The sequence below is a fragment of the Cyprinus carpio genome, chromosome B4 (assembly GCF_018340385.1).
Source record: "Cyprinus carpio isolate SPL01 chromosome B4, ASM1834038v1, whole genome shotgun sequence".
Lineage (NCBI taxonomy): Eukaryota > Metazoa > Chordata > Actinopteri > Cypriniformes > Cyprinidae > Cyprinus > Cyprinus carpio.
Window position 1 is genome coordinate 13,246,519 of NC_056600.1, and position 27,710 is coordinate 13,274,228.

The 27,710-nt window shown below is 36.3% G+C and overlaps 2 protein-coding genes and 1 pseudogene across 7 annotated transcripts in view; 1 reads left to right on the forward strand and 2 right to left on the reverse strand.

Annotated features, from left to right (window-relative positions):
• Positions 1–9,089, reverse strand: part of LOC109077438 (lymphoid-restricted membrane protein) — a 29,259-nt gene extending 20,170 nt beyond the window's left edge. For 4 of the 5 annotated variants that reach the window (XM_042722040.1, XM_042722043.1, XM_042722041.1 and 1 more), the window contains exons 1-14: positions 8,947–9,089; positions 6,689–7,332; positions 6,481–6,591; positions 4,575–4,755; positions 4,167–4,225; positions 3,981–4,056; positions 3,514–3,672; positions 3,270–3,387; positions 2,934–2,984; positions 2,727–2,804; positions 2,568–2,624; positions 2,297–2,356; positions 1,350–1,414; positions 1,113–1,206 (exon numbers count right to left, since the gene is read on the reverse strand). In XM_042722040.1, the coding sequence (XP_042577974.1) occupies positions 1,113–1,206; positions 1,350–1,414; positions 2,297–2,356; positions 2,568–2,624; positions 2,727–2,804; positions 2,934–2,984; positions 3,270–3,387; positions 3,514–3,672; positions 3,981–4,056; positions 4,167–4,225; positions 4,575–4,755; positions 6,481–6,591; positions 6,689–7,301 (1,722 nt within the window). In that variant the 5' untranslated portion in view covers positions 7,302–7,332; positions 8,947–9,089. Of the gene's footprint in view, positions 1–1,112; positions 1,207–1,349; positions 1,415–2,296; positions 2,357–2,567; positions 2,625–2,726; positions 2,805–2,933; positions 2,985–3,269; positions 3,388–3,513; positions 3,673–3,980; positions 4,057–4,166; positions 4,226–4,574; positions 4,756–6,480; positions 6,592–6,688; positions 7,333–8,756; positions 8,915–8,946 lie in introns of those variants that run through there. The other variant, XM_042722039.1, reaches the window with a different exon arrangement.
• Positions 8,194–8,309, reverse strand: LOC122137292 (annotated as a pseudogene).
• Positions 9,090–9,548: 459 nt separating the features above from the next.
• Positions 9,549–19,683, forward strand: bcat1 (branched chain amino-acid transaminase 1, cytosolic). 2 transcript variants are annotated; one of them, XM_042722045.1, is made up of 11 exons: positions 9,549–9,675; positions 11,663–11,707; positions 14,572–14,772; positions 14,893–15,003; positions 15,097–15,216; positions 15,908–16,069; positions 16,409–16,550; positions 17,158–17,243; positions 17,727–17,867; positions 18,058–18,132; positions 19,585–19,683. In XM_042722045.1, the coding sequence occupies exons 1-11, from the start codon at positions 9,631–9,633 to the stop codon at positions 19,621–19,623; spliced, it is 1,167 nt and encodes a 388-aa protein (XP_042577979.1). In that variant the 5' UTR covers positions 9,549–9,630; the 3' UTR covers positions 19,624–19,683. The 2 variants fall into 2 exon arrangements, with proteins under 2 accessions (XP_042577979.1, XP_042577980.1); XM_042722046.1 differs by lacking the exon at positions 9,549–9,675 and adding an exon at positions 10,439–10,550.
• The last annotated feature ends 8,027 nt before the right edge of the window (positions 19,684–27,710 follow it).

The window sequence follows — 27,710 nt, forward strand, 5'->3', positions numbered from 1 at the left end:
AACTCAAACAGCAATTTGTTACAACCAAAGTCTGCAGAAGATCATCTTTGAAAATACAAAACTTAGAACAATGAAGAAGATGGGCTGTACCGGCAAAAGACTGCACTGGGTGCCACTCCAGTCAGCAAAGAACAGGAAATTGTGGCTACAATTTGCACAAGCTCACCAAAATTGGACAATAGATTGGATGAGTCTTAATTTCTGCTGTGACATTCAGATGGTAGGGTCAGAATTTGGCATAAACAATATGAAAGCATGGATCCATCCAGCTATGAGGATGCTGCACAATGGTAGTGGCTGAGGAGAATCCCCTCTTCCATGTAAAGCGCTTTGAGTACCCAGAAAAGCGCTATATATAAAGTAACAAATTACTACTATTATTATTATTATTATTATTATTATTATTATTATTATGTATCAACAGTTCAGGTTGCTCGTGGCGTAATGGTGTGGGAAATATATTCTTGGCACAACTCGTGTCCTTTATTACCAATTGGGCATTGTTTAAATGCCACAGCCTGCCTGAGTATTGCTGCTAACCATATCCATCCCTTTATGACCACAGTTTACCTATTTTGTGATGGCTAATTCCAGCAGAATAACATGCCATGTCACAAAGCTCAAATCATCTCAAACCAATTTGATGACAATGAGTTCACTATACTCAAATGGTGTCCAAAATCACCAGATCTCAATCCAATAGAGCACCTTTGCTATGGGGTGGAAAAGGAGATTCACATGGATGTGCAGCCAACAAATCTGCAGCAACTGTATTCCATGAAAAATGAAGGCAGTTTTGAAGTCCAACCCTAGTATACCTAGTATGTAGTTATCACCAGCTACAACAATGGAATCTCCCACAGCAAAAAATTAAAATTGTGAAATAAAGCGCACGTAGTCAGGCTCATTGTAATGCCTAAAGTTTGGTGTAAAGCACCGAGAGGGTGTGGATTACGGAGTGCACTCTATGGCAGTGGAGTGGGAGAGAAAGTGGGCGAACGGAGAACAGCACATGAGTGTTAGTGGGAGTGGAGAGAAAGAGACACTTCAAATCATGGAAGGGACAAAGACAGACAAGTGAATTGCAAACACACACAAAACACACTGCAGACCTCCAGGGGATTCTGTGCCAGAGCCAGCTCCGTCTGAAGAGAACCTGAACTCATCTGATTTAGTCTGTAAGCCACAGAGAGAGAGAGACCTGGGCTGCAAACACACACATACACAGTTAGAAGAACATGTGAAGTAATGTCTGATGTTTGTGCAAGTATTATCCTTGACATTAATAAGGTCAGTTAATCAGCTAATATTTTCATTGCTGTGTTAAGTGCATTACATAGAGCTCTTACATTGTCATATCAGGCTGCATCATCTGCATTTGACTCTCCAGTTTGTTCTTGTCTGCTCTCAACAGCTGAAGCAAGCCAAATTAACACATACACAATTAAAATTCCTTATTCCAGTTATCACATGTACACTTCCTTGACTACAATAATTTTACAGGCTTTAGTTCCTAAAACATTTGGGTGTAGAACTTTCTTACACCACTGACTCAGCATTCTGAGTGACAAGAGTCAAAGACAGAAAGTTGTCTGCTGTGGCTCCTGACCAAATACATGATTTGCCACATTAATATACACTTCTATGGTATTGTAAGAATTTTATGTTTTTGAAAAACAGTAAAACCATGAAATATTATTGCAATTTAAAATAAATATTTTAAAACTATTTTTAACATTTTACTCCAGTCTTCAGTGTCACACGATCCTTCAGAAATCATTCTAATATGCTGATTTGGTGCATAAGAAACTTTTTTTCTTATTCTTATTATTAATGATGAAAATACCTGTGCTGCTTAATATCTTTACGGAAACAATTTTTTCCAGGATTCTTTGATACTGGCTCAGGGGCAGTGTGAGCATCTTTTCGGGAAGTGCTGTTGCGCCACTGAAAGTTTTCGTATGATACATCCATTTTTAAGCCTTGCAAACTTCAACATCTGGTTTTCTGTTATGGATTTTAAATTGTTGTTGCAAATTTGGCTTATAGATACTATTATAGATACTTGTCTGCCAAAGGATAAATCTTTACTGTGGAGTTCTTTGTAGTAGGCTGTATGGCTCTTTGAAGATCTGTTTATGTGAAACTTTGGTCAGACATGGCAATATGATATCTAAATAAATGGTGGTCACCCTTGAACAACTTAACAGCCAAAGCAGCATTAAAAACAGCGCTGTGGTAAAAATGACTGATTACTGATATTAGACACTTAGAGAGAAAGAGAATTGGAGTTCACCTCTGTAACTGAGGAATACTCCACAATGGCCACCTTCAGTTCATCTATCTGTTTATTTTTCTGGAGAAGAAAGAGGGCAGTTTCTGTTATGATACTGGACAAATATAATTTAACATGATTGCAGATTCTATAAACATACCAAATGAATAATGAGAACACTGAATGATTTTAGTAATGACTAAATAAAAGCTAAATTCTTCTGTAAAGTTGTATAAACAAGTCAAGTTTTCATATCAAATCATTGTCTTGGTGATACACAAGATGGACTGACCTCCTGAATTATCGACTCCTTGTCAGCCAGAATGGCATCAAATGAATGAACTTGAACCTGAGTGTGCAAGAAAACATTCACCAATGACAGACCTGATTTTTTATTTAATTTTTTGCATAAAAGGCCAATCATTAATGAATAAACTAAATTAAGCCCTACCTGAAGGTCAGCATTAAGGTCACAGAGGTCATTGATCTTTTTCTGAAGGTCTTCAGCCTCCAGTGTGACTTTCATGTTTTAATATGTGATGAAGGAGAAATGTGGAGGAAGGAGGACAAAGAAAATGGAATAAGTATGATGAATGAGAACCATTCAGTGAACTACATGACTGACACTGGATGGATGTGTAAATGGATAGAGCCATACCTCCTCTTGTAGAGCAGCAATTTTGGATATAAGACTCTGGTTTTCCCGTTCCTGTAGGAAACCAGAATGAAAGGTTATAAAAGTGCTCATGTTTGTTCTAATAATGTATATGTCAATATCAATATGTGGTCAGAATATACACCAGTATGATGGTGTTTATCTGGCAACCAGATTTGTTTATTCTGGATGTTTGCCTAACCTTGGTTTATGTAATATTACTATCCATCTCAGTATCAACATACCAGATGTTATCTGTTTGCATCAGTTTATGAGACCTGAATCTCATAACATGGTTTATTAACATCAGAACAGCTATCAATGAGGTTTGTGTCTCACCATCTGCTTTCTTTGAGCGGAGGCCTGAGCTCGACTCTCTTCTGAAGAGGTCAGGCTCAGCTTCATCTCCTCAACTTCCTCTTTAAGCATCTTCTCCTTCTGTAATAACTGCTGCCCTCTGCAGGATGAGGGTAGGGAGTGACGAGAGGAGAGTGTTAAGGCATGTTTTGTACATGATTATTATTTGAGGGTTCAGATGTAAAGGAAGAAGACAAGTGAGACAGAACGTAATAGAAGTCTGTACATTTTAGCTTGTGCTTTGAGGTCTTCATTTTCCTCAATGAGTTTCTGGTTGGTGTCTTCCATGCTTTCCACCGCCTGCTTCAGTTTACGAACCTCCTCCTGCAGCTTTTGGTTATTTAGTTGTAGATCAGCCACACAGAAGACTAGATCTGAAGTCTCCCTGTACAGATATATACACACACACACACACACACAGAGAGAGTAAATAATTTTGCAGTAACATATTGATTGCATTTATTTATTTTTTTTAAGTTTTAGTTGTGTAAAAATGGGAGAAATTATTTTTCAAAAGCATCCAAGCATAAATCCTTAGAGTTTGTTTTGATTGTTGAACTGTTTTGATTGATAGATAAACTGTTTTGATTGTTGATATTGATAGATACAGTTGATACAGTCTCACAAACCACACTCCCACTACTTGTAACTGTTTATCCATCACAAACAAACAACTCACACTCCTAAACTTACAGGTCAGCTCTGGAGGCTTCCCCTCCGAATGCTTCAAGACTACCTGAAGTCATATTTAATAGAGCAGATCTTCTTGCTAAAGGATATAAGAGGTGATTGTATACAAAATTATAACATTAACAACAAAAAAAATATGAAAAACATTGAGCTTTTGGGCATTCTGGCATACTCCTAAGAAGATCTCACCTGATAAACTGTCCCATAGTTTGAATGATTCCTGATGGGTGTCATTCTTTGAGTCCTTCCTAATGTAAAAAGGGGAAATTTGAGTTGGGCTTTTATCTTAAAAACTTGTCATGAGGAAAATGTTGGAAAGAAAGGCCTTGTGATCAAAACTGATTGTGGATTGATAGCAGACTGATGAAAATCTGCAATGTGCCTTTGGTTGGGTTGGCAACATCTACAAAAGACATACCGCACAGAGTTGATTGCAAAAACAACTGCTTCCTATTAACTGACCAGAGCCTTTAGCAAAATTATCAAAAGTTAAACAACCATCAGATTTCCCAAACTAAAAATGCCTTTATTAAAGTGCATCAATGGCAATCGCTGTTCTAAAGCATAGGGTATATATACACATATATGTCTTCATACCCCTGGTTCCGGCAATCATCGATCCACTCTTTCATGATAGCATGGTATGTGTCCAGGTCTATGGAGATGTCCTTGTGCTCTGGGTCCAGCATATTGCAGAGTTCCTCTAGACCACTGTCCTCTGAACTGCGGCAAGTAGTGTGTCTCAAGAAGTCCACAATGTGTGATACATAAACTTTACCTGCAACAGAGGAATGTGTTACTATAGTTACAGTGGCTATGGTCATAGAGGACCTGGGTCTCATCAGATGCCATCCCAACAATAAAGTCAAACAGAAAGTTTGCAAACCAACACCTACTTGTTCTGAGTCACCATGACCGCGTGTCTGCTCTTATCGAGACAGTGTGTGTGTGTGTATATATATATATATATATATATATATATATATATACACACACACACACACATATATATATATATATATATATATATACACACACACATATATAGTCTGTTGCTATCATCTCTTTTAACATACTTTAAAAAAAAAAAAAAAAAAAAAAAAAAAAACTTTTTTTTTGTTGTTGCCTTTATATAAGAAGAATGGCTATAAATGAAAGCAGCTTTTGTCTCCTGTTAGCTTAGTGACCTGGTCACCACAGAAAGCACATCAGGTCAGAGACATCATGACGAGAGAGCAGGGCTTCACTGAGGACAGATCAGATGGTGTTTGCCTCTAGGTTTGAATGCTAAGAAACATCTCTGCTGCTGGGTTTGAATGAGTCAATGTTCTCAGATGCTCTTAGAAGTTACTTCAGTTTAACCAAACAAAAATAATCTTATTACTTATTGTAACTTTAGTTAGCTTCACAACCTGCTGAGGAATAACATCTGCCAATCTAAGGGGCAAAGGAGCAGTTAAAATCTACAAGATATCAAAATCTGATTTATTGTAACGCACTTTCCTGGTCTTAAGATGCAGTCACATTAGTGAAATTTCATGAGCTGAAAAGATCCATTGTCAACAGTACAGCAATATATGAAACGGAGCTCACACTGAAGTCACTTTGTGTGGATACCTATTGAAATGACCAGACTGTGCCCACAAAAAATTGCCAAACAAAGGTTAATGTGACTGCACCTTTATTGTCTACACTTTATCAGTACATGTTATTTTATAAAGAAAAAATGGCTTGTCATTGTAAACCTTAAAACTAAAATGTTGAAGATTTTTCATTCTACATGCACAATCTGCATGTGAAAATCGTTCATCCTCAATTCTCGATCAAATGACTATTTCACCTTTGAAATTTATCAAACAATAAATATAACCGCACTTTTATTTGCATCAACAGCACAAATGGTACAGAGCGAGTGTGCCGCACACAACCTGAAAAGTGAAGCCAAAACATTTTGATCATAATCTGGTGGCAGGCTGCAATAGAGGTCATAAACCCCTACCTCTCCATGTAAACAAATAGGATGTGAGCTAAACTAAATAATCAAATTACATTTCAAATAAAATTTTCCCAAAGATGGTTTCCATCATTTTAGGTAGTTCTTATCATGCTAATGTATGTTAAAGTCTTTTAATAAGTTTGCTTTTAGTTTGTTGTTTGATGCCATAAAAACAGAGTGACTGGGTCTGTGGGAGTTTGTGTGGGACTTCGATACCACGCCTCAACCTCACAATCACTACTACACAGACTCTGCCTCCAAATGACATCATTTTCACAAGATGACTGTGGCCATACTGGGATGCTTTGGCTTCACTTTTCTATAATGGAAGGAAGTGGAGACGCATTGACCACCTTTTTTTACATTTACATGGTATAAAGAGGGCAGAGTAAAAGTACGGTACAGAGTAAAAGTTTTACTTTTAAGGTCAGAAGTTAAAGAAGTTAAAATGCAGAATATAACTGAAGAGTATATAGAATAAATGCAATGAGGGGGTGATGTATATACCTCTGCACTGTGTGTCACAGGCCTGAAAAATAGTGTCCAACAGGTCTTCCTCACAAATCAGACTGACCTCAGCCATGCTCTCCTTCTTGGGCTCGGAGGGAAACAGAGATCCTGTTCGAAACCCAAGAAAAACAAAAACATGTATTCAATGCTTTTAACAAAACATTTATAATGTTAAAAAAATAACTAAAAAGAGATGATTCATTACCCTCGCCCAGTGAAAGTCTCTTAACCACGAGGGCCGGGTAGGTGAGTTCACTGTCCATGTTAGAAATATCGGAGGAGAAGTTCAAGTTATACGAGAACAATCCAGGTGCTGGGATTTTCGAGGTCTTCACCTCTGTGTCGGGCCGCTCCAGCAGGGTTTGTGTCGAGTAGCGTGGGGTAAAGTTAAAGTAATTGTCTCCAGTCTGGGTTGCTGGGGTGGAGCAGTTACGCCGAAATGGCCGGCTGTACGTTGCTGTATTTCTCCTCTCCCCTAACGTGCTCAGCATGCTGGTAATGGTATAGGTAGCATTGCCAGGTGTAATGGGAGCATGCGGGGTGTTGGCGGCAGACCCCGGTCCCGGGGAAGCTGTGGGGGTCAGCATGCTCGCTGAGGAATCGCAGTCAGAGTCTCCGTCAGTTCGGACGGTACGCTTCTTCAGGATGGCCTCCAGGTTGAGGCGCAGACCCGAGTGAGGGCTGTCGTAGCTACTGGACTGGAACTTGGGGATCTGAAAGGGCGAGTTAACCTCTTGATCTCGTCGCTGGATAGTCTGCAGCTTGCGGCAGATGCTGTCCACGGGGTTGTGCCGTCTCGGGGTCACTCCGACATCCATGTTGGAGCGAGCAAAAAGAGAAAGCCTCGAACTACAGGAGAGACACAAATTAATGTCTTTAAAGTCTAAGGGCCTCAATTATAAAGCATGTGTACGCACAGATTTGATCTTAGAGTGTGCGTACGCTTAAATCCACTTGAATACTAATATTTGTAAAAACTTTGACGTGGAAAAGTCAGGGTCTGAGCAGACGTATGTACTTTTTCTTGTCGAAGTACTGCAGGTTTTTAAAAATGTAAGCTGTTCTTGCAGCTCTCTGTTCTAAATGAAAAGATTTGGACAATGACTGGTGATCTTTTATATGTTAATGACATTAATTATGAGTCATTTACAAGGCAGAGAGCTGAAACCATTCAGTTGCGCGCAAGTGCAAGATCATTTGTGATTCATTACTGATCCATTCATTACATCATCATCTGAAAGAGAGCCGTGCATGCGTTCATTCTATGAATCACACGCGTTCTATAATAATAATAATAATTCCTTACATTTATATATATATATCAAAGCGCTTTACATTGTGGGGGGGGGGGATCTCCTCATCCACCACCAATGTGCAGCATCCACCTGGATGATGCGACGACAGCTATATTCCGCCAGAACGCCCACCACACACCAGCTTATTGGTGGAGAGGACACAGAGTGATGAAGCCAAAGGGACTGTTAGAAGGCTATGATGGTCAGAGGCCAATGGGCGAATTTGGCCAGGACACCGGGGTTACAACCCTACTCTTTTTCGAAGGACATCCTTGGACTTTTAATGACCACAGAGAGTCAGGACCTCGGTTTAACTTTGCTTTTTTACAGTATAGTGTCCCCATCACTTCACTGGGGCGCTAGGACCCACACAGGCCACAGGGTGAGCACCCACTGCTTGCCTCCCTAGCACCTCTTCCAGCAGCACCTGGTTTTCCCAGGAGGTCTCCCATCCAGGTACTGACCAGGCTCAGCCCTGCTTAGCTTCAGTGGGCAAACAGTCTTGGGCTGCAGGGTGATATGGCTGCTGGTATGAACATCATATTTGAGAGATGACTGTAAGATCAAATTTAGGATGGTTTCTGTGCAACTATAAATGAGGCCCTAGACAGTGAATAGTATTTAGCAGGTCATATGATCTCAAAGCGTCCAACCCCCATGAGGTGACTGAAGAAGATTAAAAAAATTAATTATAACACGTTCGTAATTATTACATCTAGTTTAGATACAGTAGATATGTTTTAAACAAACACATAGTGCTTGTAAATAAAAAGACAGAAAACATGGTACAATATACTAAGTTATATAAAAGCCCATTAACGTTTCATGTTTAAACGGTCACTGCATTATTTGCGTATTATGGATGACGTAAAAAAGTAAGGATAGAACCGAAAACCTCACGCCATTATCTCAAACTATTCTTAAAGCCTCATTTCGTAGATAAAACCAAAAACAGACAAGCCAAAAAAGCAAACCAACCTGTCAAAATCCGACTGACGGCGAATCAAACAAACTTCACACAAACAGACAGACGCAAAACGTTTTTCCCACTTTCAAGATGAGAATAACGGCCGCCTTTAGTTTCATGTGGTGTGCCAGTTATATTTAGAGAACATTTATAGGGGACAACTAGATACTGAGACGCCAAGGTTAGGAAAAACAAACACACCTGAATCTGTTCAAATGTTGCCGCCGCGGTCGGTTCACAAACACTAGCGCGTGAAGCGCCAAACAGCTGATCGAAGGCCGTGTTAAAACCTGCGGCGCACTGACACCATGCGTCCAACCGTGGAACTGCAACTGACAGAGGGCGCATCGATTCCTCCCTCACATTTTCACTCAAATCAGTGCGCATATTATTTTAAAACGTCTCCAATAAATGCAAAATAAAGGTCTATGTAAACCTGTTTATTGCAGTTCAGCCATTCTGCATTTCCCCTGTATGCAAATGCTATGCATAAAAACAAAGAGATAGAATATAGCTGTGGTGGTGTTTGTTGCGTTGGGAGAAAAGTGTTTAGTGTCTTGGGAGAAAAGATTTAAAAAGAGCCCGCTATCAGGGTGCTTTAGCCCTGCACCTTATCCTGTGCCTTATATTTTTAAATATATTTTAAACTGATATTTAAATAAATTAACATCAATGCCAAGTACCAATATGATATCCATCCCATAATTTCTAAAGTACCCGGGTTTTTTTTTTTCGTTTTTTTTTTTCATTTACACAATCAATAATGATTGCACAAAACGTGCATTTCCGTCATAGCACACTTTCAAACATGCTTTGTTTGTTTTAGCACATTGGCTTTGATATGGTGTAATCTGTAAGAGGTTTACAGACGGCGCACATTTCATCATGGCGAGCGTTGCATCAGCCACGAGCGCACCATCATCTCAAGAGGTAAAGGCGCGCGCATAGCATTCATAGCGTTTGAACTATACCTTACATAAATCTATGCTTTCAACCTTTGGGTGTCTGATGAATGTAGTCAAACCCTGTCGTATTATTTCATAAAACCGCGTATGTCGGCACGTGCGCGCTCGGTGGTCGTGTATGCGTTAAGACGGAGATTAACGAAACATCTCTGTTGTTGTTGTGGTGCATTGGTTTTCACATTTCTGAACGCATTATTCTGTATTGTTTTGAAATGGACAACAACGTAGACGATATATTGTGTTAAATTGGAAATATGTCGTATGTTATATAACGTGTATATTATCTCTAAGAGATGGCCATGTAGTTAGTTGTAGTTACGGACATCACTTGTAGGTTACTGATACACATACGTCACTAGACTAATGAAATAGGGAGGCAAAGTCCCCTGTCAGATTTTTTTTTTTTTTTTTTTTTTTGGTCAATAAAATAAAGTTCCAGTTGCATAATTGAAATGCATAATTCAACCCGGTTTGAACTGGTATATCTCCCAGCACTACAGTGAATTCACACTAAAATAATGTAATTAGAGTTTAACACAGAAATCTCACATGATGAACTCACAGTGAGTTTACACATTTAGCTCACTGTGACATCACATTGTGCCCATAGTATGAGCACACAGTGAGTGTGCTGTGAGGTTACACTTCTAATTCACTGTGACCTCGAAGTGTAAACTGCTGTAAACATTGCAAGTTTAATGAAGGTCACTACACGGAGGTGTGCCTTTAATTCAACCTAGCTGATTGGTCACTAAAAACCAGCTCACTCACATATCATTTCATACTTCAAGCCACTTCAAGTTCATTTCATGACTGAACGTGATGATGTCTAATAAGTGGGTGAGTTCATCGGGGTGTAATGTACTTCTTTGCTATACTTATTAAGATGTAATTTTTTAGGGGGTTTCACTGGAGCTGGGGTCTATGGCAATTGGAAATTACAGTAATTGCATTTTTGCTCCTTACAGTTTCATTTAGACCTCCAAAGTAAAAAGGTCATAATTATAAGTTTGACATATACTTATGTTATTTTAGATAATTTGCACTTCACTTGAGTGTTATTGAAACTGAATGCTTGCGCTCTTGCTCAAGTTACATTTCTAAGGCAAAATAATCTTCTTCTTCTTCATTTAGACCTCCAAAGTACAAAGTATATTTTTCACAGGTCATCATGACTTGAATGTTTTTTTTGTCCACCAAGATTACAAACCTGTGATGCTCACAGCTAATGTTCTGTAGCAAATGAGTCAGACTCAGTGTGAATTGTATTTAGACAAAACTATGCTCAAGGTTTATGCCTTTAAAGGGAAACGTCTTATTGTTCACCGTCTTTGACCTTAAGAAATATGTTATAATTATAGCTGTTACTGAACACTTACACTTGGTGGGTGATCACTCTATAAACAGCTAACCTAAAAATAAAGGTTTCAGTTTCAGGACGGGGGTTGGTGTCTTCCGTAGACAGTCAAGACATTTTTATTTATTTTTTTATTTTATTTAATTTTTTTGCATCTTGATTTCTTCAGTTTGTTTCTAAAGGGTTTTACTTTCACTCAAGTATGTATGTTTTTGACTAGATTCTTGGATTTTTAATGAGAGCTATATTTTGACAGTCTATACTTAAAATTCATCTGTTCCCATCTGAGCTACTGAATTTAATAATACATGAAGAGGACTCAATTTAGCCTAAGAATTAAGTGATATTCTAGATATTTTGTAAGGGAAGACATTGTTAAGAGCATAAAAATGTAAGGTCAGCATTGCTTATTCTTTTAGAGCAGCAGTAATGAATATTAAATCAGTGAGTAACATTCCTTCACTTAAGGTACTTAAAATGCCAGAGAACTTCAGAAATGTATCAAAAAGGAAATTATGTGATCTGATTGTATAATCCAACTTAAAAATATGCTGATGCCCATTATATTAAATGTTGTATTTTTGTTCCCTTTTAGATACTTGAGAATAATGATGTGGCTGGCAATGCTTCTAGCTTTAAGGTAAGGCATATTAGCATATTATATACACATAATACAAATATATATATATATATATATATATATATATATATATATATATATATATAGTGTTATAAACAGCACTTGCCTTTAGTGAAATGTCCAGTGGCATCATTCTGATGTTTGATCGATACACAGACAATTAGAAACTCCTCCTCAGTCAAAACTTGATTATTTCTTCAATAAATCCACTTTTCTTATGGTTGTCTCAGTGTCCACACACTGTTTCCAAAATTCATAGCATAACTAATGCATTTTGAGTGGCTATATAGTCCTAGTTGAGTCTTAATGTCTTGAGTCGACTCAAGGTAGACTCCTTTTTCTTTAGCATATTTTGACCTCCATGACTCCAATATGTGACCTTGGACCCCTCTTTCTGTCAGTTAGCAGAAAGGTCCTAGCTCTTCCAAGAGGTCCCGTGCTGAGTAAAAGAGAATCCAGTCTCTCAGATCACTGTAAGCCCTGTCAATCAAGCTTGGCTTGGCTTTGGGCATGCTCTCTGTCTCTCTCTACCTTTCTCTGACTCAGGTGTTCTTTTCAACACAGGCTAAATCACACCATTGCCATAAAGTAAACATAGTATTATAGTCAAATATCTGCAAACATGCCTCAGATTGGTGGCTGCTTTCAAAATTAGAGCATTTATAGTATATGCATGAGGGAAAGATCTAGTATTAAAACAGTATTTAGTAAAGAACACTCAAAAAGTAACATTTAACTCACAATTATGTTGTTCTTCTAAACCCATATGACTTTTTTCAGAACATAAAAAAAGACATTTTAAGGAATATGTTGGGCTTTTTTTTTCTTGCATTACAATGAATGGACATTGGAGCATTCATGCTTCGAAAAGGACACACAAGCACAATTAAATATCCTTAACGTAGTCCATATGACTTGTGCATTATGTTAAAAGTCATATGATAGCTCTGTGTGAGGAACAGACTGAAATTCAGTGAGTTGTATTTAAACACATCATTTAATCACATCAACTGATTCACTGAAATGATTTAGCTAAAAAAAATGATTCATTCATTAAAATTAAGCATTGCTATTTTAAATATGGCACATTTGTATGATGCTGATATATTTACATTCTTGTTCCAGTCCCTCATTCACTGTAATTGCATCTGAAAGAGCGACAAGTACATTCTGCAAAATTTCTCTTTTTTGTGTTTCTTGAACAGAAGAAACAAATTGATGGGAGGAAAAAAATTTTTTAATGCTTTTTGCATCCCCCATTTTTGTGTACCTTCGGAAAAAAAAAATGCTCAAAAAATCATTGAAAGATTTTCTTAATTTTATATTATTTCCATCACCAGTTTTGCAAGTGGAACACAAAAATCATTGAAAAAATAATTTTTTAAAGCACCAATCTGATCATTTTAACACCAGTGGACATCCAACATACTTTCTAATCCCTTATTCATAAAGTCTCAGATCAAAGGGCAGAAACATATGAGCTGCTGCTACAATAAGGCTTTTTGCAGAGGTGTTTATTTTTGGGTTCATCATGGCAGCATGCAGAGTATTGTTTGTCTATTGATGAGGATAATCACATTTAAGCTTCTTGAAGGGACTATATGAGGTTACACGTGGCAGTGACTTGGTGATAGCCACAAAACAGCTCTCGTTACAGTGAAACCTCAACAAAATTATAGCTTTCTAAGAAAGCACTGTGTCCGATCATTCTTTATACTTTGTAAGAGTACCAATTAGCATACTAACTAAAGAACTGAAAACACCATCATCATCAACAACAATAATAGTACTCCTGTTGACCGCCACTGTAAATCTGCCAACGTGATTGCTGCCGAGACTCAGCAGAGAATACAGACAGTTGTTCAATTGGATCTAGCATATTTATAGTCAGGTACACACCAAGCACTCGTAAACTAAGGTGTCAGACAGCACGGTCCTCAGATACGTGCTGCTTTATGTGTCAGCACCTGAAAATGTAGCAACATAAACAGTGTCTCAAAGATCTGATATTATTTTTTAATTGACAATCCATGAATGAAGACAGATATGCTGATGACCAGCAGGACAAAACAGCATTTTGGAACACTTTAGAGACACTTAAAAATATTATATCTTTGCATATTTACATATTTGCATATGGTTCCATTTATTTTAAATAAATAAATAAGTACAATAGATAGATAACATTAAATTAGTTGTTTGTGTGTGTGTGTATATATGTGTGTGTATATATATATGCAGAAAATATATGTTTAATATGTATAAAATATAAATTTAAATTTAGATTTAAATTTATGTTTGATTTTTTTATTTATTACTCAAGGTTTATTTTCCTGAAGGTCTCTGCCTGTGCTGCAGTTAAACAAACCTTTCCCTGATTGCACACGTACGTCTGCAAGATGTCTGTCAAAGATGGCTTCATCTGGAAAGCATCTGCTGTGTACCAACATCTTATAAGGGTCTTAAAGATGTCAGTTTTACATGCATTCTTAATCATAAACATCCTAAAGACATTTTCTAAATGTCTATTTGACGTGTATTATTGCCGATGAGCAAACACTCCAAAAAATACGTCTTCCAGATGTAAACACGCACTTCAAATAGATGTCTCTGAGATGTATGTGTGCTATCGGGGTTTGCTAATAAACGCTGAGGCCAGTGTGGTGCTCACCTTTCCTCCATAATCTGGGATTACAGAGGGTTGCTGAAGGAACATGTAATCTGTGAGAGTGTCTAATCTCAGAGTTTGAGTGCATTTCTGTCAGGCAGAGAGATCCATAGAACTAAATTCTGTGACTGTAAAAAGTTTTGGCTGGTGTATTATGTCATCTGATGCTGAGTATTTTTGGCTGTGTTCTGTTTAGGCCACAGACACAGTGATACAGTTAGCTCAGACCCATAAGCCAAAACCTGACCTGAATGGCCTGGTGTTTGGGACAATCTTTACTGACCACATGCTGACCATTGAGTGGAGTCTTGAGGAAGGCTGGCAGAAGCCGCACATCCAGCCTTTTGGGAACCTGTCCGTGCATCCAGGCTGTTCTGCCCTGCATTACGCTGTACAGGTCTGTCCTCGCCATCTGGAGTTTCATCTGTGTGGCTAGGCATTATATAAAATGATTTGACTTCCATAGTTAATACATGGCATTTATTTATGTTTAAATGTAAATACGTACTGTGTGCAGCTTTTTGAGGGTATGAAGGCGTACCGGGGGCCAGATAACAAAGTGCGTCTCTTCAGACCCATGATAAACATGAAGCGGATGCTGAAGTCTGCCCACAGGGCCTGTCTGCCTGTAAGAAGTTTCTCCCCTCTTTACTGTATCCACACTGAGTATTTAATGTAGATACAGACACAAAACAGCACATCTGTTTCTCATTTTCTCTGAAGTTTTGATTGTGCAGAGTTATTGGAGTGCATCAGGAAGTTGGTGGAGGTGGATCAGGATTGGGTTCCTCACTCAGACTCTGCCAGTTTGTACATCCGTCCCACCTTCCTGGGCACAGAGGTTAGAGCTACACAAACATTCATTCTCACAGTAATCTCATTTTGTCTATCCAAATTAAAATTTTCCAAACATAAAATTTTACCCAACACAACACAAACAAACAAAAACACATACATTAAAAGAATTAATCAAACATTCATTCAATTTTTTTATTTTATTTTTTTTGCATGTATTTATCTTATTCTTCTTATTATTTGTTATTTATTATTATTTCATAGTGGAACACTTGTTTAAGTTTGCCCATTCATTCATTCATTCATTCATTCATTCATTCATTCCTTAATTTCTGGCTTGTAGGTCAGGTTTTTACTTGACCTGACAATATTATATATATATATATACACATTTATTATAGATAACATATATTTTATGCATATTAGAAATAAATATAATAAACAATTTAAACATTAAATAACACATAATAATAATAATAAATTAATATTCAAAAAATATAATGAAATTAATAATAATAATAATTAAAAACAATTATTAATGACATATAATGATTTTAATATTTTAATTGCCAATAGAATAAATTAGCATTCTAATATTATGATGTAAAATATAAACTATAACTCCATGGAAACATTGTAGATGTAAATCCATGAGAGCTACAGATAAAAAAAATCATAATAATACTTTTTCATACATAAACATGTTGTGTTTTCTTTACATATGCCTGTGTGAGCAGCCCACCCTTGGTGTCAAGAAGCCCAGGAAGGCATTGCTTTTTGTCATCCTTAGTCCTGTGGGCTCATACTTTAGCACGGGTGCTAAACCAGTGTCTCTGTGGGCCGATTCCAAATACATCAGAGCTTGGAGAGGAGGGACAGGAGACTGCAAGATGGGAGGGTGAGTGAATGAATGAGAGAGATTTAAATAGTTTACTACAAAACCGTGAATGAATGAGGAGCATTGTTGCAAGCTTATTGCCACATTCTTAGCCTTGATCCAAATGTGTGCAAGCTTGGTTTTATACCAAAGCCTCAGTAAAATTTTCGGATTTGTGAGTGCTAATCTGTGCAATCTTGCTTAAAACTTCTCACATGATTGCAGAATTATAAGCAGTGTCTCAGCAAAGCAGTCAATTTCGGAAGGATTGATAATGACACAAGACAATATTTGAAGTTTTTCAGGACTAAGATCTTTGATTGTGAAGATGGTTCACTGTGTGAAACCTCTATTTTTTTAAAACTATGGTGCATCTATCTATGCCCAGTATGAGGCAGTGGATTACGGCTGTCAGCAGGTTCTGTGGCTGTACGGGGACGACCATCAGATCACAGAGGTCGGCACCATGAACCTTTTCCTCTACTGGGTCAATGAGAAAGGAGGTGATTGCTGTTTACATTTGTAAAAAGATACTCTTTCACTCTGTTTTGATAGATAAAGTATTTTAGTTATGTATATTTACTTTAACAGAAAATACAGATTATGTGGAAGTCAGTGGAAGTTTATGGAGGTCAAAGTAAATTTGCAGGACCTTCAAAAGGCTACAATCAATGATTTAGATTCTCATGGAAGCTCATTTCTGCCAAAGAATAAAAAAAGGTAATTGGGGTTTTCTGTGAATTGTAAGATATAAACTCTGAATTGTTTGTTAAAACTCAAACTTTACTGAAACTTTGGAAAAGTCTGTCTTTTTTTCCCCCATTATTCTGAAGTGCAAGTTTCTATCACACAATTACAAGTTTATATCTTGCAGTTTCAAGTTTATATCTAATAATTCTTAATTACAAGAAAAAAAGTCACAATTGTGAGATATTAAGTCACACAAGTTACCTTATTTATATTTTATTTCATGACGGACATAAGCTTTCCTACTACAGACCTCTAGTGGTCAAAAAGAAAATTTTGTAATTTCTTCATTAGAGACAGAAAAGGTATTTGAAAAAAAAAAAGAGTTTAAGATGAAAAACCTGTTTTTTTTTTTCTTTCCAGAGGAGGAGCTTGCAACACCACCTCTGGATGGTATTATTTTGCCGGGTGTTACACGACAAAGCATCCTAGAACTTGCACGCAAATGGGTAAAACCTGTCTAAAACATATTGTCAGGAAAAAAGTGCAAAAAATTATCTTTCTGAGTACAACAGCTAGTCACTTTCACCGTTTGTTCCAAAACCTGTATGACTCTCTTTCTTTCAGGGAACACAAAAGAAGATATTTTGAAGAATGTTCATAACTAGACATCTTCAGTTCCCGTTGACTTTTTTTATCCATACAGTGGAAGTCAGTGGGAACCGACACTGTCGAGTTACCAACATTCTTCAAAATATCATACATTTTTTGTGTTCCACAGAAGAAAAAGAGTCATAAAGGTATGGAATGAAATGAGTAAATTACAACAGAATTTTAATTTTTGGATAAACTATCCCTTTAAGGTACTACTTTGAACCTTTTAGGGGTAAATATGATTAAAAGTTGTTGCTTTTAAAAGGGTACTGCCCCAATGACCTTTCTACACATTTATTCTGAGAGTGTTTGGTTCAAAGTTTCATTTTATCTAACAGGGTGAGTTCAAAGTATCCGAGCGTTATTTGACCATGGCTGACCTGGGGCAGGCTCTGGAGGAAAACCGAGTAAGGGAGATGTTTGGTTCTGGAACCGCTTGTGTTGTGAGTCCGGTTGGCAGGATCTTGTATCAGGGAGAGGTGAGTTTAGTCTGTTTTGGATGGTTAGAGCACCGCACACTGGTTCAGTATCAAAACATACTAGCGAATCAACCGATATCTGCCTCTGGGTCAACATCTTGGGGCAATTTTTTTGGAGCTTAACAAATTTTCAACATCCTTTCAACAACGTTTTTTTTACTAATACTAATACTAGTCTTTTGCTTTAAAGAATCTACATATTCCATGTGAAGGAAACTTACCTCCACTTGCCTCCAGACTGCTAAAAGAGCTCACAGATATTCAGGTAAGACACCAAACACACGACACACTGCATAACATATTTTATAGCCCTATTAATATAATGTATGTTAGTGTTATTTGAAACAGTGTTTAGAGCATAATAAATATGCTGTTATGCTGTCAAAACAATTTAAGTAAAACTCCTCTTGAGCTGGTTGATAACGTTTTCGTTAACACAGCTTATAGCGACATCATTGAACAAAAATAAATAAAGCCAAATATACTAGATGTTATCCAGCATTACATTAAAGGGATACTCCACCCCAAAATAAAAATTTTGTCATTAATCACTTACCCCCCCTCTCGTTCCAAACCCGCAAAAGCTTAGTTCATCCTCGGAACGCAATTTAAGATATTTTGGATGAAAACTGGGAGGCCTGTGACTGTCCCATAGACTGCCAAATAAATTACAGTGTCAAGGTCCAGGAAAGTATAAAAAGCATTGTCAGAATAGTCCATCTGCCATCAGTGGTTCAACCATAATGTTATGAAGTGACAGGAATACTTTTTGTAATCGAAGAAAAACAAAAATAACGACTTTATTCAACAATTCCTTTGTCGACAGTCTCCTCTGTGTCTCTCTATATCACCGTATGCTGCATATGCTCTTCTATATCAGCCACGCCACAAGGATGCGTTATTTTTGTTTTCTTAGCTTACAGAAAGTATTCTCGTAGCTTCATAACGTTACGGTTGAATCACTGATGGCAGATGGACTATTCTGACGATGTCTTTCATACTTTTCTGGACCTTGACAGTGTAACTTACTTGGCAGTCTACGGGACAGTCACAGGCCTCCCAGTTTTCATCCAAAATATCTTAAATTGTGTTCTGAAGACGAACAATGCTTTCACGGGTTTGGAACGAGAGGGGGGTAAGTGATTGATGAGAAAATTTTCATTTTGGGGTGGAGTATCCCTTTAAATGACAAACAAATACATTCATAATGATAGAATTGTTTTCAGGAATTTATATTTTTTACTGCCATGGAAAGTTTTGTCTTTTCCTGTAGTTTGGGTTAGTTTGTAGTTAGTTTTGAGTTTATTCATTCATTCATTCTGCTTAATATACCTTTTAATATTTAATGTATATAATATTAATAACATTTAATAAAATTATTTTATTTGCTGTCATGGTGAAACACTTGTTTAGGTAAGATTAGAGAGATTTTTGGTAATTTATGTGGTGAAGGGAACAGGGGTGGGGGGCTAAAAATTGGGTTATTGCGCCCTCATGTGATGAAAAGGAGAAGAATTAGGACCTTTCTTTTGGTCATTTCATTTTTTTTTACTTGTTATATGGGGTTTACAATAGAAGAACTGTATTCTGACAACTCCTCAACAAGAAGAAAAACTATTTTACCTCCACCTTTCCATCCCAAACCACAATGGACAAACAGAACAATAATATTGTGTCATTTTGTTTTCATCTTTGTAACATCTTTGTTGTTTTGCAGTATGGACGGACCCCCAGTGACTGGTCTTGCATCGTATAAAGACACCTCAACTGTGTCAACGTACACAAGCTATTCAACAAATTTAAAACATGCACATCATACAAAAAAGCTTTATTTGTGGCTCCAAGGAATAATTACTTGCCACGTTCATGTATGTTTTGTGGGGGGGGGGGGGGGGGGGGGGGTTTACCAGCTAACTAAATCCTCGTCTAGCAATAATATATTCCTCTCAAGCATATTACAACTAGCTAAATAATTACCCAGCTAACAAAAAAATCATCTATCAATAATATATTGCTCTTTAGCATACTAAACCACTCAGATGCCTCCCTATGGTCACAGTTTATTTTAATCATCAGTAACCAGCAGAGCACAGTTGGTGACTAACTGTTTCATTAAAACTTGATGATATTGCTGTTATATAAAGTATATGATATTTCCTCACTGTATAGTTAGAATCAACTTTCAGTGAAGCTATAAAGTAACTTTATTATTGATACTGGTAGTAATATGCGATTACTGTCATATTGCACAAGCTCTTTAAACATATGAAAGACATTTATAGATATTTAAGGTAGTATGTTGTTGTGGGTAGAACTTTTTTATCTGTGCATTTTAATGTTATATCATTTTGAAAGAAAGTGTTAATGTTTAACATGTTTAACATCTAAAAAACAATGTTAATGTTGTAATGTTTACTTTCAGCTGATAATAGTGGTTACAGATGTTTTTTTTTTTTAAATGCTTCCATTCCAAGTGCACAAACTCAGAGTTATAGTTGACATGGAGATTCGTTTTGCACCCAAAGAAAACCTTAAAATATATTTGTTTAAAGATGTTTGTACGATTGAACTGATCTGTTATTTCTTGTAGACATTTTTTGCTAGGAATAAGATTATAACAGTTCCAAAAGCACAAATAAATAATATAGATATGGAGATGTGTAATACTATTATTGTTAATTGCCAAAGTATTTTAGTGATGTTCTGAGTATTTTGTGATGTGATTTAAGAAATGAATACATTTTTAAAAACAATGTGTCGTATTTTCTTTCTATATCTGCTTAATATACATGACAATATTTTAATCATGTATAATAATAATAATAATAACTTAATAAAAATGCTAAGTATTTATTTGCTGTCATGGGGTGGAACACTTTGTTAAACAAATAATGCACCCAAAAATTTAAATTCTGTCATCATTTACTCAGTATCCTCAAGAAGAAAGAAATTAATTTGGAACAACATGAGGAAACTGAGTAAATGATGACAGAATTTTTATTTTTAGGTGCACTGTTCCTTTAAGTTTGCCCATATTCTAATGGTTTGTTTTCAACTCATAACATTGTTTCCTAAGCAAGTGTGTATGTGTACTGAAGGGATAGAGCACCCATAGATGTGGGAGATGAGTGCTGGGACTGTGTATTGTAATGATATATGAGATGGTTTGAGCTCCACTCGCTCACACTTTCTTCCTGCTCCGCTGTCCTATGAACACACTTTACACACATTCATCATTATAACATGCCCTACTAACATGCCCTACTTACTTTAGACATCATTAATTCATTCATGCCTCTCTTCCAAACAAATATTAGCCTATACACACTACATGAAAATGTCCTCTAAGTAGAAATGTACACCTTCTCTCACTTAAATTTCAGAAAATGTGTGTGTGTTTATTTATATTTATATATAAACAAGTAAAATAATCAGAAATGGTCGTGGCTTAGCTGTCTGGATGTATGTATATGGTTAGTCATGTTGGGTCTTTATATTTATTAATTTATTAACTTACTGATGAACATTTATTTTTAACTCATTGGGCATTAACATTTCTTGGTCATTATTCGGGTGTAAACTGTAGGTGTCAAATAGACCACGGATGTAGTAGTAGCAGAAAGAAGGGATTGTACTTTTTCCTCGTTGTTTTAATACTTTTGTTTTCGTTTTTTTTTTTTTTTCATTCTTACTAATGTTTTGAAGATGACGTAAGGAACAAAACAAGAAAGATGCAGTACCACCTTTTTACACAAGATGGCGAAATATAACAAATGATGTAAAGAGCTAATGATGGGTCTGAATGGATTTGAATTCAATGCACGTTTGAATCACTGAATTATTAGCTTGGATTTGAATCACTGCAATACTTTTTTTATGCACTGGAAATATATATTCTGAAATGAAATTAAAAAGTCCTATATGCACTGTCAACGTCAAAACAAAATATGAATAAAACGTGATTTCAATTTTTTTAAAGTTTTTTTAAAGTCCAAATTAAATTATTCTTGAATTAAGACCAAGTTCTTGTTTACCAATAAACTTGACTCATATTTATACCCCCCACTAACCCCCAACATGACTTAATAAGGCTCAGGTTAATAGTTGCAGGAAAAAATTATAACTGACTGAATGTCAGCCCCATCCAGAGCTAGTTCAAGTGACCTAAATCACTCCTGAACTGTGAAATAATGCTCTTGCCTTGAGAAAAGGGGAGAGAAACCAAAATGGACCTGAGGGAGACTGGATCCAGAGCGTGCTGGGATCAGATCACTTTTTTAAGCAGAAGCATATTGATTTATATAAAGCCGTAATTGCTTCAATATGTTCTGGATGACTCCCCCGTAATTGAGGCCTGGCAAAGACACACTCCTGGAAATGCCCAGTGCCAGGCAGCGGGTGGAGAGGCACCCACCCAATCCCCTGTGCCAGCAAGAGGGGAGAGCATCCCCAACCCTGCCTCATCTTCATTTACAGCAGAGGCTTTCCTGTTTGCAGGTTCACTGAGCATCTGCTCATCTGATAAAGGGCAAGAATTTGGCGATCCTGAAAGCTGAAACTTGCAGTCCATTGATGATTTTGTACTTTCATTGCACCTTACAAGCTGGCTGTTTGTCATAACAGCATGTACTTTCTTGTTGCCCTAATTAACATAAAAACTAGAAGATATTGTACAGCATTAGTACAGTAGGACAAAGTTGTGTTTCTATCTTACAAATAAAACAAAAAATGTTGTTAAAGTCAAATGAAATGCATTGAAATATGAATTCTATAATAATAATAATAATAATAATAATAATAATAAATAAAAACATTTTTATATCTGGACATTATTATATATATATATATACTATGGATATTATATATATATATATATAATATATATATATATATATATATATATATATATATATATATATATATATATTTATTTATATTACATTTAACACTGTTTTTCCCCTGATGTTCCTATCAGAACAGACATATGGTCTGTTTTTTCAGTTAGTATCAGGAGAGATTTCATTTTCTTTTTCACATACATCAACATTAAGCTTAACATTAACAAGTCAAATGTTTTACACAGATGACATTCCCAGCGGCTGGACCCACCATGACTTTGTTTTTAATGTATGAAGTAATGGTGATGGGTTTCCCTTTGATTTCACCACTTTTACCAGACATGAACGTCAATCAGAGGAGGATATTTAAACAGAGGCAAAACTTGATACCACATAGCAACAATGAATGGCAAATCTCAACCTTTGACAGATGATGGTTTGATAACAAATCAGGGTGAACAAACACGTGCATTCACATATAGCACATAGACTCAAACTCTCTTTCTCTCTATCTCACCCACTCAGAGGCATACAGTATCCAGTTTATGAAATTCCAGCAGGAAGCACTGTCCAGTCATTATTAATGGTAGCTGAGAGAATGATTGCAGTCCTTGTCTCGCATGCTAAATGAAGGACCCTGTTTCCACAAATGTCAATGCACTATGGAAGTGGATGGTATTAAGTTACTTAATCAGAAAGGTCTTTTGTATTGTGTGTGTGTGTGTGTGTGTGTGTGTGTGTGTGTGTGTGTGTGTGTGTGTGTGTGTGTGTGTGTGTGTGTGTGTGTGTGTGTGTGGAAAGACATTTCATAAATATTACAGGAATAATCCATTTAATTAGCAATCTATCCATTCTAAATAAAAAAAAATTAAACAGTTGTATTATTTATGTCCATATATTCCTTAAAAAAAGTAAAACTGACAGGAATTCACCTGTGACGTTTCAAGCATTATGTGTTGACATTTTGCAACAGTCCATATCAAAATATATAATTAACTACAAATCACTTGTTCAACCAGGTTTTCCTTCCTGTGTATTTCCTTTCCTACAGGAAGTAAGGGCAGGACATTTTAAAGGGCTCATCTCCTACTTTGTAAAAATCAATAAGATTTGGTTACATGCATCACAGCCATTAACTATAATTTGCTTTTTGCTATTGGTTTGCAGGTGGTTGTAGGGGGCAGGATATTCTCATTCTAGAAAACATTTCATTGGATAAATATCTGTGTAGTACAGGATGAGTCATCAATATCATTCATTCTGTTTTCCCTAAAGAAAAAATTGAACATTTAAAAAGTGAATTTTGTAAACAATTAAAAGTAGGAAATATGATGCAAGACAGACTCAAACCTGCTTCTGCTTGAGCTTATGATGCTTAAATGTTACAAGCACCACAGTACCAACACGAATCAACATATTATTGTGTCTAAACCATCCAAATGGTTCAGGGCCAACATGAAATCCTCTTTCAGACCATTTGATATGGTTCCTGAATGAAGCAAGGACCACCGTCTCAGAGTCAGCAGGCTTGGCAGGTCGAGCCAGACAGATAACACTGTCAGACATTGTCTCTCTAGAGTCTGGAGCGGGTGAAAAAAACACTTTTTTCCTGGTCAGTGGGTTCACACAGACAGGCAGGCAGACGGCTCCAAAGAAGAGCAAGTTGGCAGAGGTACAACGAATCTAAGTGCTGCCCAGTGCGGAGCAAGGAGAGAGAGAAGGTCAGCCCACTGCATCAGACTCTCTCAGACACGCAGCGAGGCATCAGCACAAAACCCACTGTATTACTTTACATCTAGCCATCTCACGACACTGGGGGGTTTAATTCATTCATTCTGTAAACACGATCTTGTGGTTTGAACTCAGCTTACTGTTACTCTCCATTCACAGCTGTTGTGGAGAAGAACCACAGTCAAAGGGTTTATCCTTAAGTACTTACACGCATCAGAAGTGATTGCGTGACTTCTCTCACATGATACATGGCTGTGCATATAAAGTAGGCCTACATTACTAAAAAAATAAAATCTCTCCAACTAAAAAATGTTCAGTGACTGAGTCCATCTGAACTTTCTAGTTGGCTGAAATGTGCACTCATTAATTTTTTGGTTGATGTTGTGCTGGCCAACAGAGCATTCGTCTTGGACTTACTTAGGCCTACTTGATACTGACACCTGGTGGCATGAATGTAGCAGTCACTGTAGAAATGCTGTATATAAAGGCATCCCCACATTATCTATTTTGTGATAGAAAGAAGTTAATAACACAAGATAATGCAAACAGTATCCAGCTGGGCATGTGATTTCAAAATGGCAGCCTCTATGAGGTGACCCTCTCCATGTAAAATGAAACAGCTTTTATGGTTACAGATAAGACACCTGATATGTTAATGTGCATGATTAAAAAAAAAAAAAAATTAAAAGTACTAAATATTTATTTATATGTAAAAGGTTTTCAAAACTTTTTAAAAACTTCTTAAATTAAATGCATATAGTTAAACTTAAGAGTGCTTTCCTACTAACTGTAAGTGCATAAAAAGCACTCTTAAGTTCAACATTAATATAGATATAATTACTTAATTATAATTACTTAATTACTTAAATAACAAATGAAACTTGTATGTCATGAATATATTTAAATACCATTTCAAGTGAAACTTGTATGTCATGTTTTTTTTTTTCAAATTAGCACAGTTGCAAATTAGCACATTTAAAATATATTATCCTTTAATGTCATATCAAATAACACACTGTAGTGAGAATTATAATCAAATACATGTGCTTCTGTATGTTAGTCAGCCCATTACAGTAAGTGTTCTACAGTACTTTAAAAAATGACAAAAGATTATTAAACACTAAAATGTAATATGCACTTTTTAAATAAAGTCCTTAAGTGTGCTGCAAATATAATACACTCTCTTCATTACTATAATATTATTTGCACTTCTTTTTCACAAGGGTGGGATTTGAACCCATGACCTTGAAGTTTGCTAGCACCATGCTGTTCTAGTTAAGCTAAAGGAACACCATGGTACTAAAATGTCACTAAAGTCAGCTTAACTGAAAATACCTTTAAGGACCTCACCATTCATTTGGCTTTGCAGAACAGTAAGAGTTTTGCAATGTTCTTTTCATCCTGTACATACTAATTAGATTCATTGTCCACTGTTGCTTAGCAAATATAGATTTTCTTTTACTGCAGGGTTGACTCAGTGTTATAACTATATACAACCTTATTAGTAAAGTGGCGTTACATAATGATTGATTAAACCCATTTTCTTACTTTAATACATTATGCTTTGTTATATCTTATTTATTTTTACAGTGAAAAGTGCTGTATGGTTAACTCAACTTTGCAAGGGTCAGATTAACTCTCCATGTGCCATTGCATATTGTAGCAAAGGTTTTTCAGCAACGCTGCTAACCATTGAACAAATCCTCATCCTGCTGGCCGACCCATTGCTGGCATCATCAGTGAACATTGTTCTTTTGATGAAAACATGAGAAAAACATCACAGCAATGTGTGTGCCAGTCTAACTCTTTTGCCCAGTGAACACTGACCACAAACAGCAGGAGGTTGTTGGGTGGTTTCTAAAAGCTTCCAGAGCCAGTAATACTGGCCATGTCCATCCACATTGACTACTGTGTCCCCTCTTACCACTTTTCTGTGAGCATGTGAGAAAGACTGTACTATGTAAGCACTCCTATTGGCTCATCGTGCAAACTACGAGATGGTATTAGTGGAGGGAAATCTTCTCCCAAGTCTCAGTGAATGCACTGTCTGTTCATCGAAGCAATGAGAGAGCTCATTCCTCTGAGGTCAGCCAGACCGTACTTTGACAAAACTTACCCAAGAAGCCAGGCTAAGCATCAATCATCTAGACAGGAATTATATCAAATAAATACTCGACAACCCCTTTTCCATGGATTATGTTATTGCAGTGTTTTACACATGTATGCGCTGATGAGTGTGGATAATGTGGTTCGGTTTCTAAATCAAATCAGATCATTTTATTGTCACGTCACCATATACAGTGATGATGGATGAAAGTCTTGGGTGCGTGTTCCAAAAACAATGCAGCAGTGTAGTGACAGATATCAGACCACAGTATTCAACAGTAAAAATATATTGTACACTATATGCACAATATACTCGCAGTACACAGATACCGATAATCGGTTTGAAGTGCTATATTGTTTTATCAATATCTATCCGAAAATTGGATACTTTATGGCATAATTTACACGTTCAGCAGAAAACAACAGTTTATGTTAAAGCTCCTTATTTAATACTCAAAACAAACATGAAAATGAATTAATACATTTGCAACTATTTGCACAATATGCGAAATTAATTGATTAAATTTTAATCAAAATCAAAAATATTTTGCTTCTCGACATAACTGGCTAATAAATTAATACATGTGTGTGTGTTTATTTGTTAATTTATTTTCATGTTTGTTTTGAGTATTAAATGAGGAGCTTTAACATAAACTATTGTTTTCTGTTGAACGTGCAACTTATGCCATAAAGTGTGTTAAATTTTTGACACTTACAATTTATTAAAAATAGTAAATTATTTTTATCTGAAAGTGTAATAATTAGTGCTGTCAAACCATTAATCACGATTAATTGCATCCAAAATAAAAGTTTTTGTTTACATAATATATGTGTGTGTACTGTGTATATTTATTATGTATACATAAATTCACACACATGCATGTATATATTTAAGAAAAAGATGTTATGTTTATACATTTAAAATATTTATATATAATATATATTATGTGAATATTAATATATACATCTAAACAAATATTTTAAAAATATATACTGTATGTGTGTGTATTTATATATACATTATAAATATACACAGTATACACACATATATTATGTAAACAAAAACTTTTATTTTGGATGCGATGAATCGTTTGACAGCACTAGTAACAATGCAAAACAGGTTTTCCATAAGGGGTAGGTTTGGGGTTAGGAATAAAAAATATAGTTT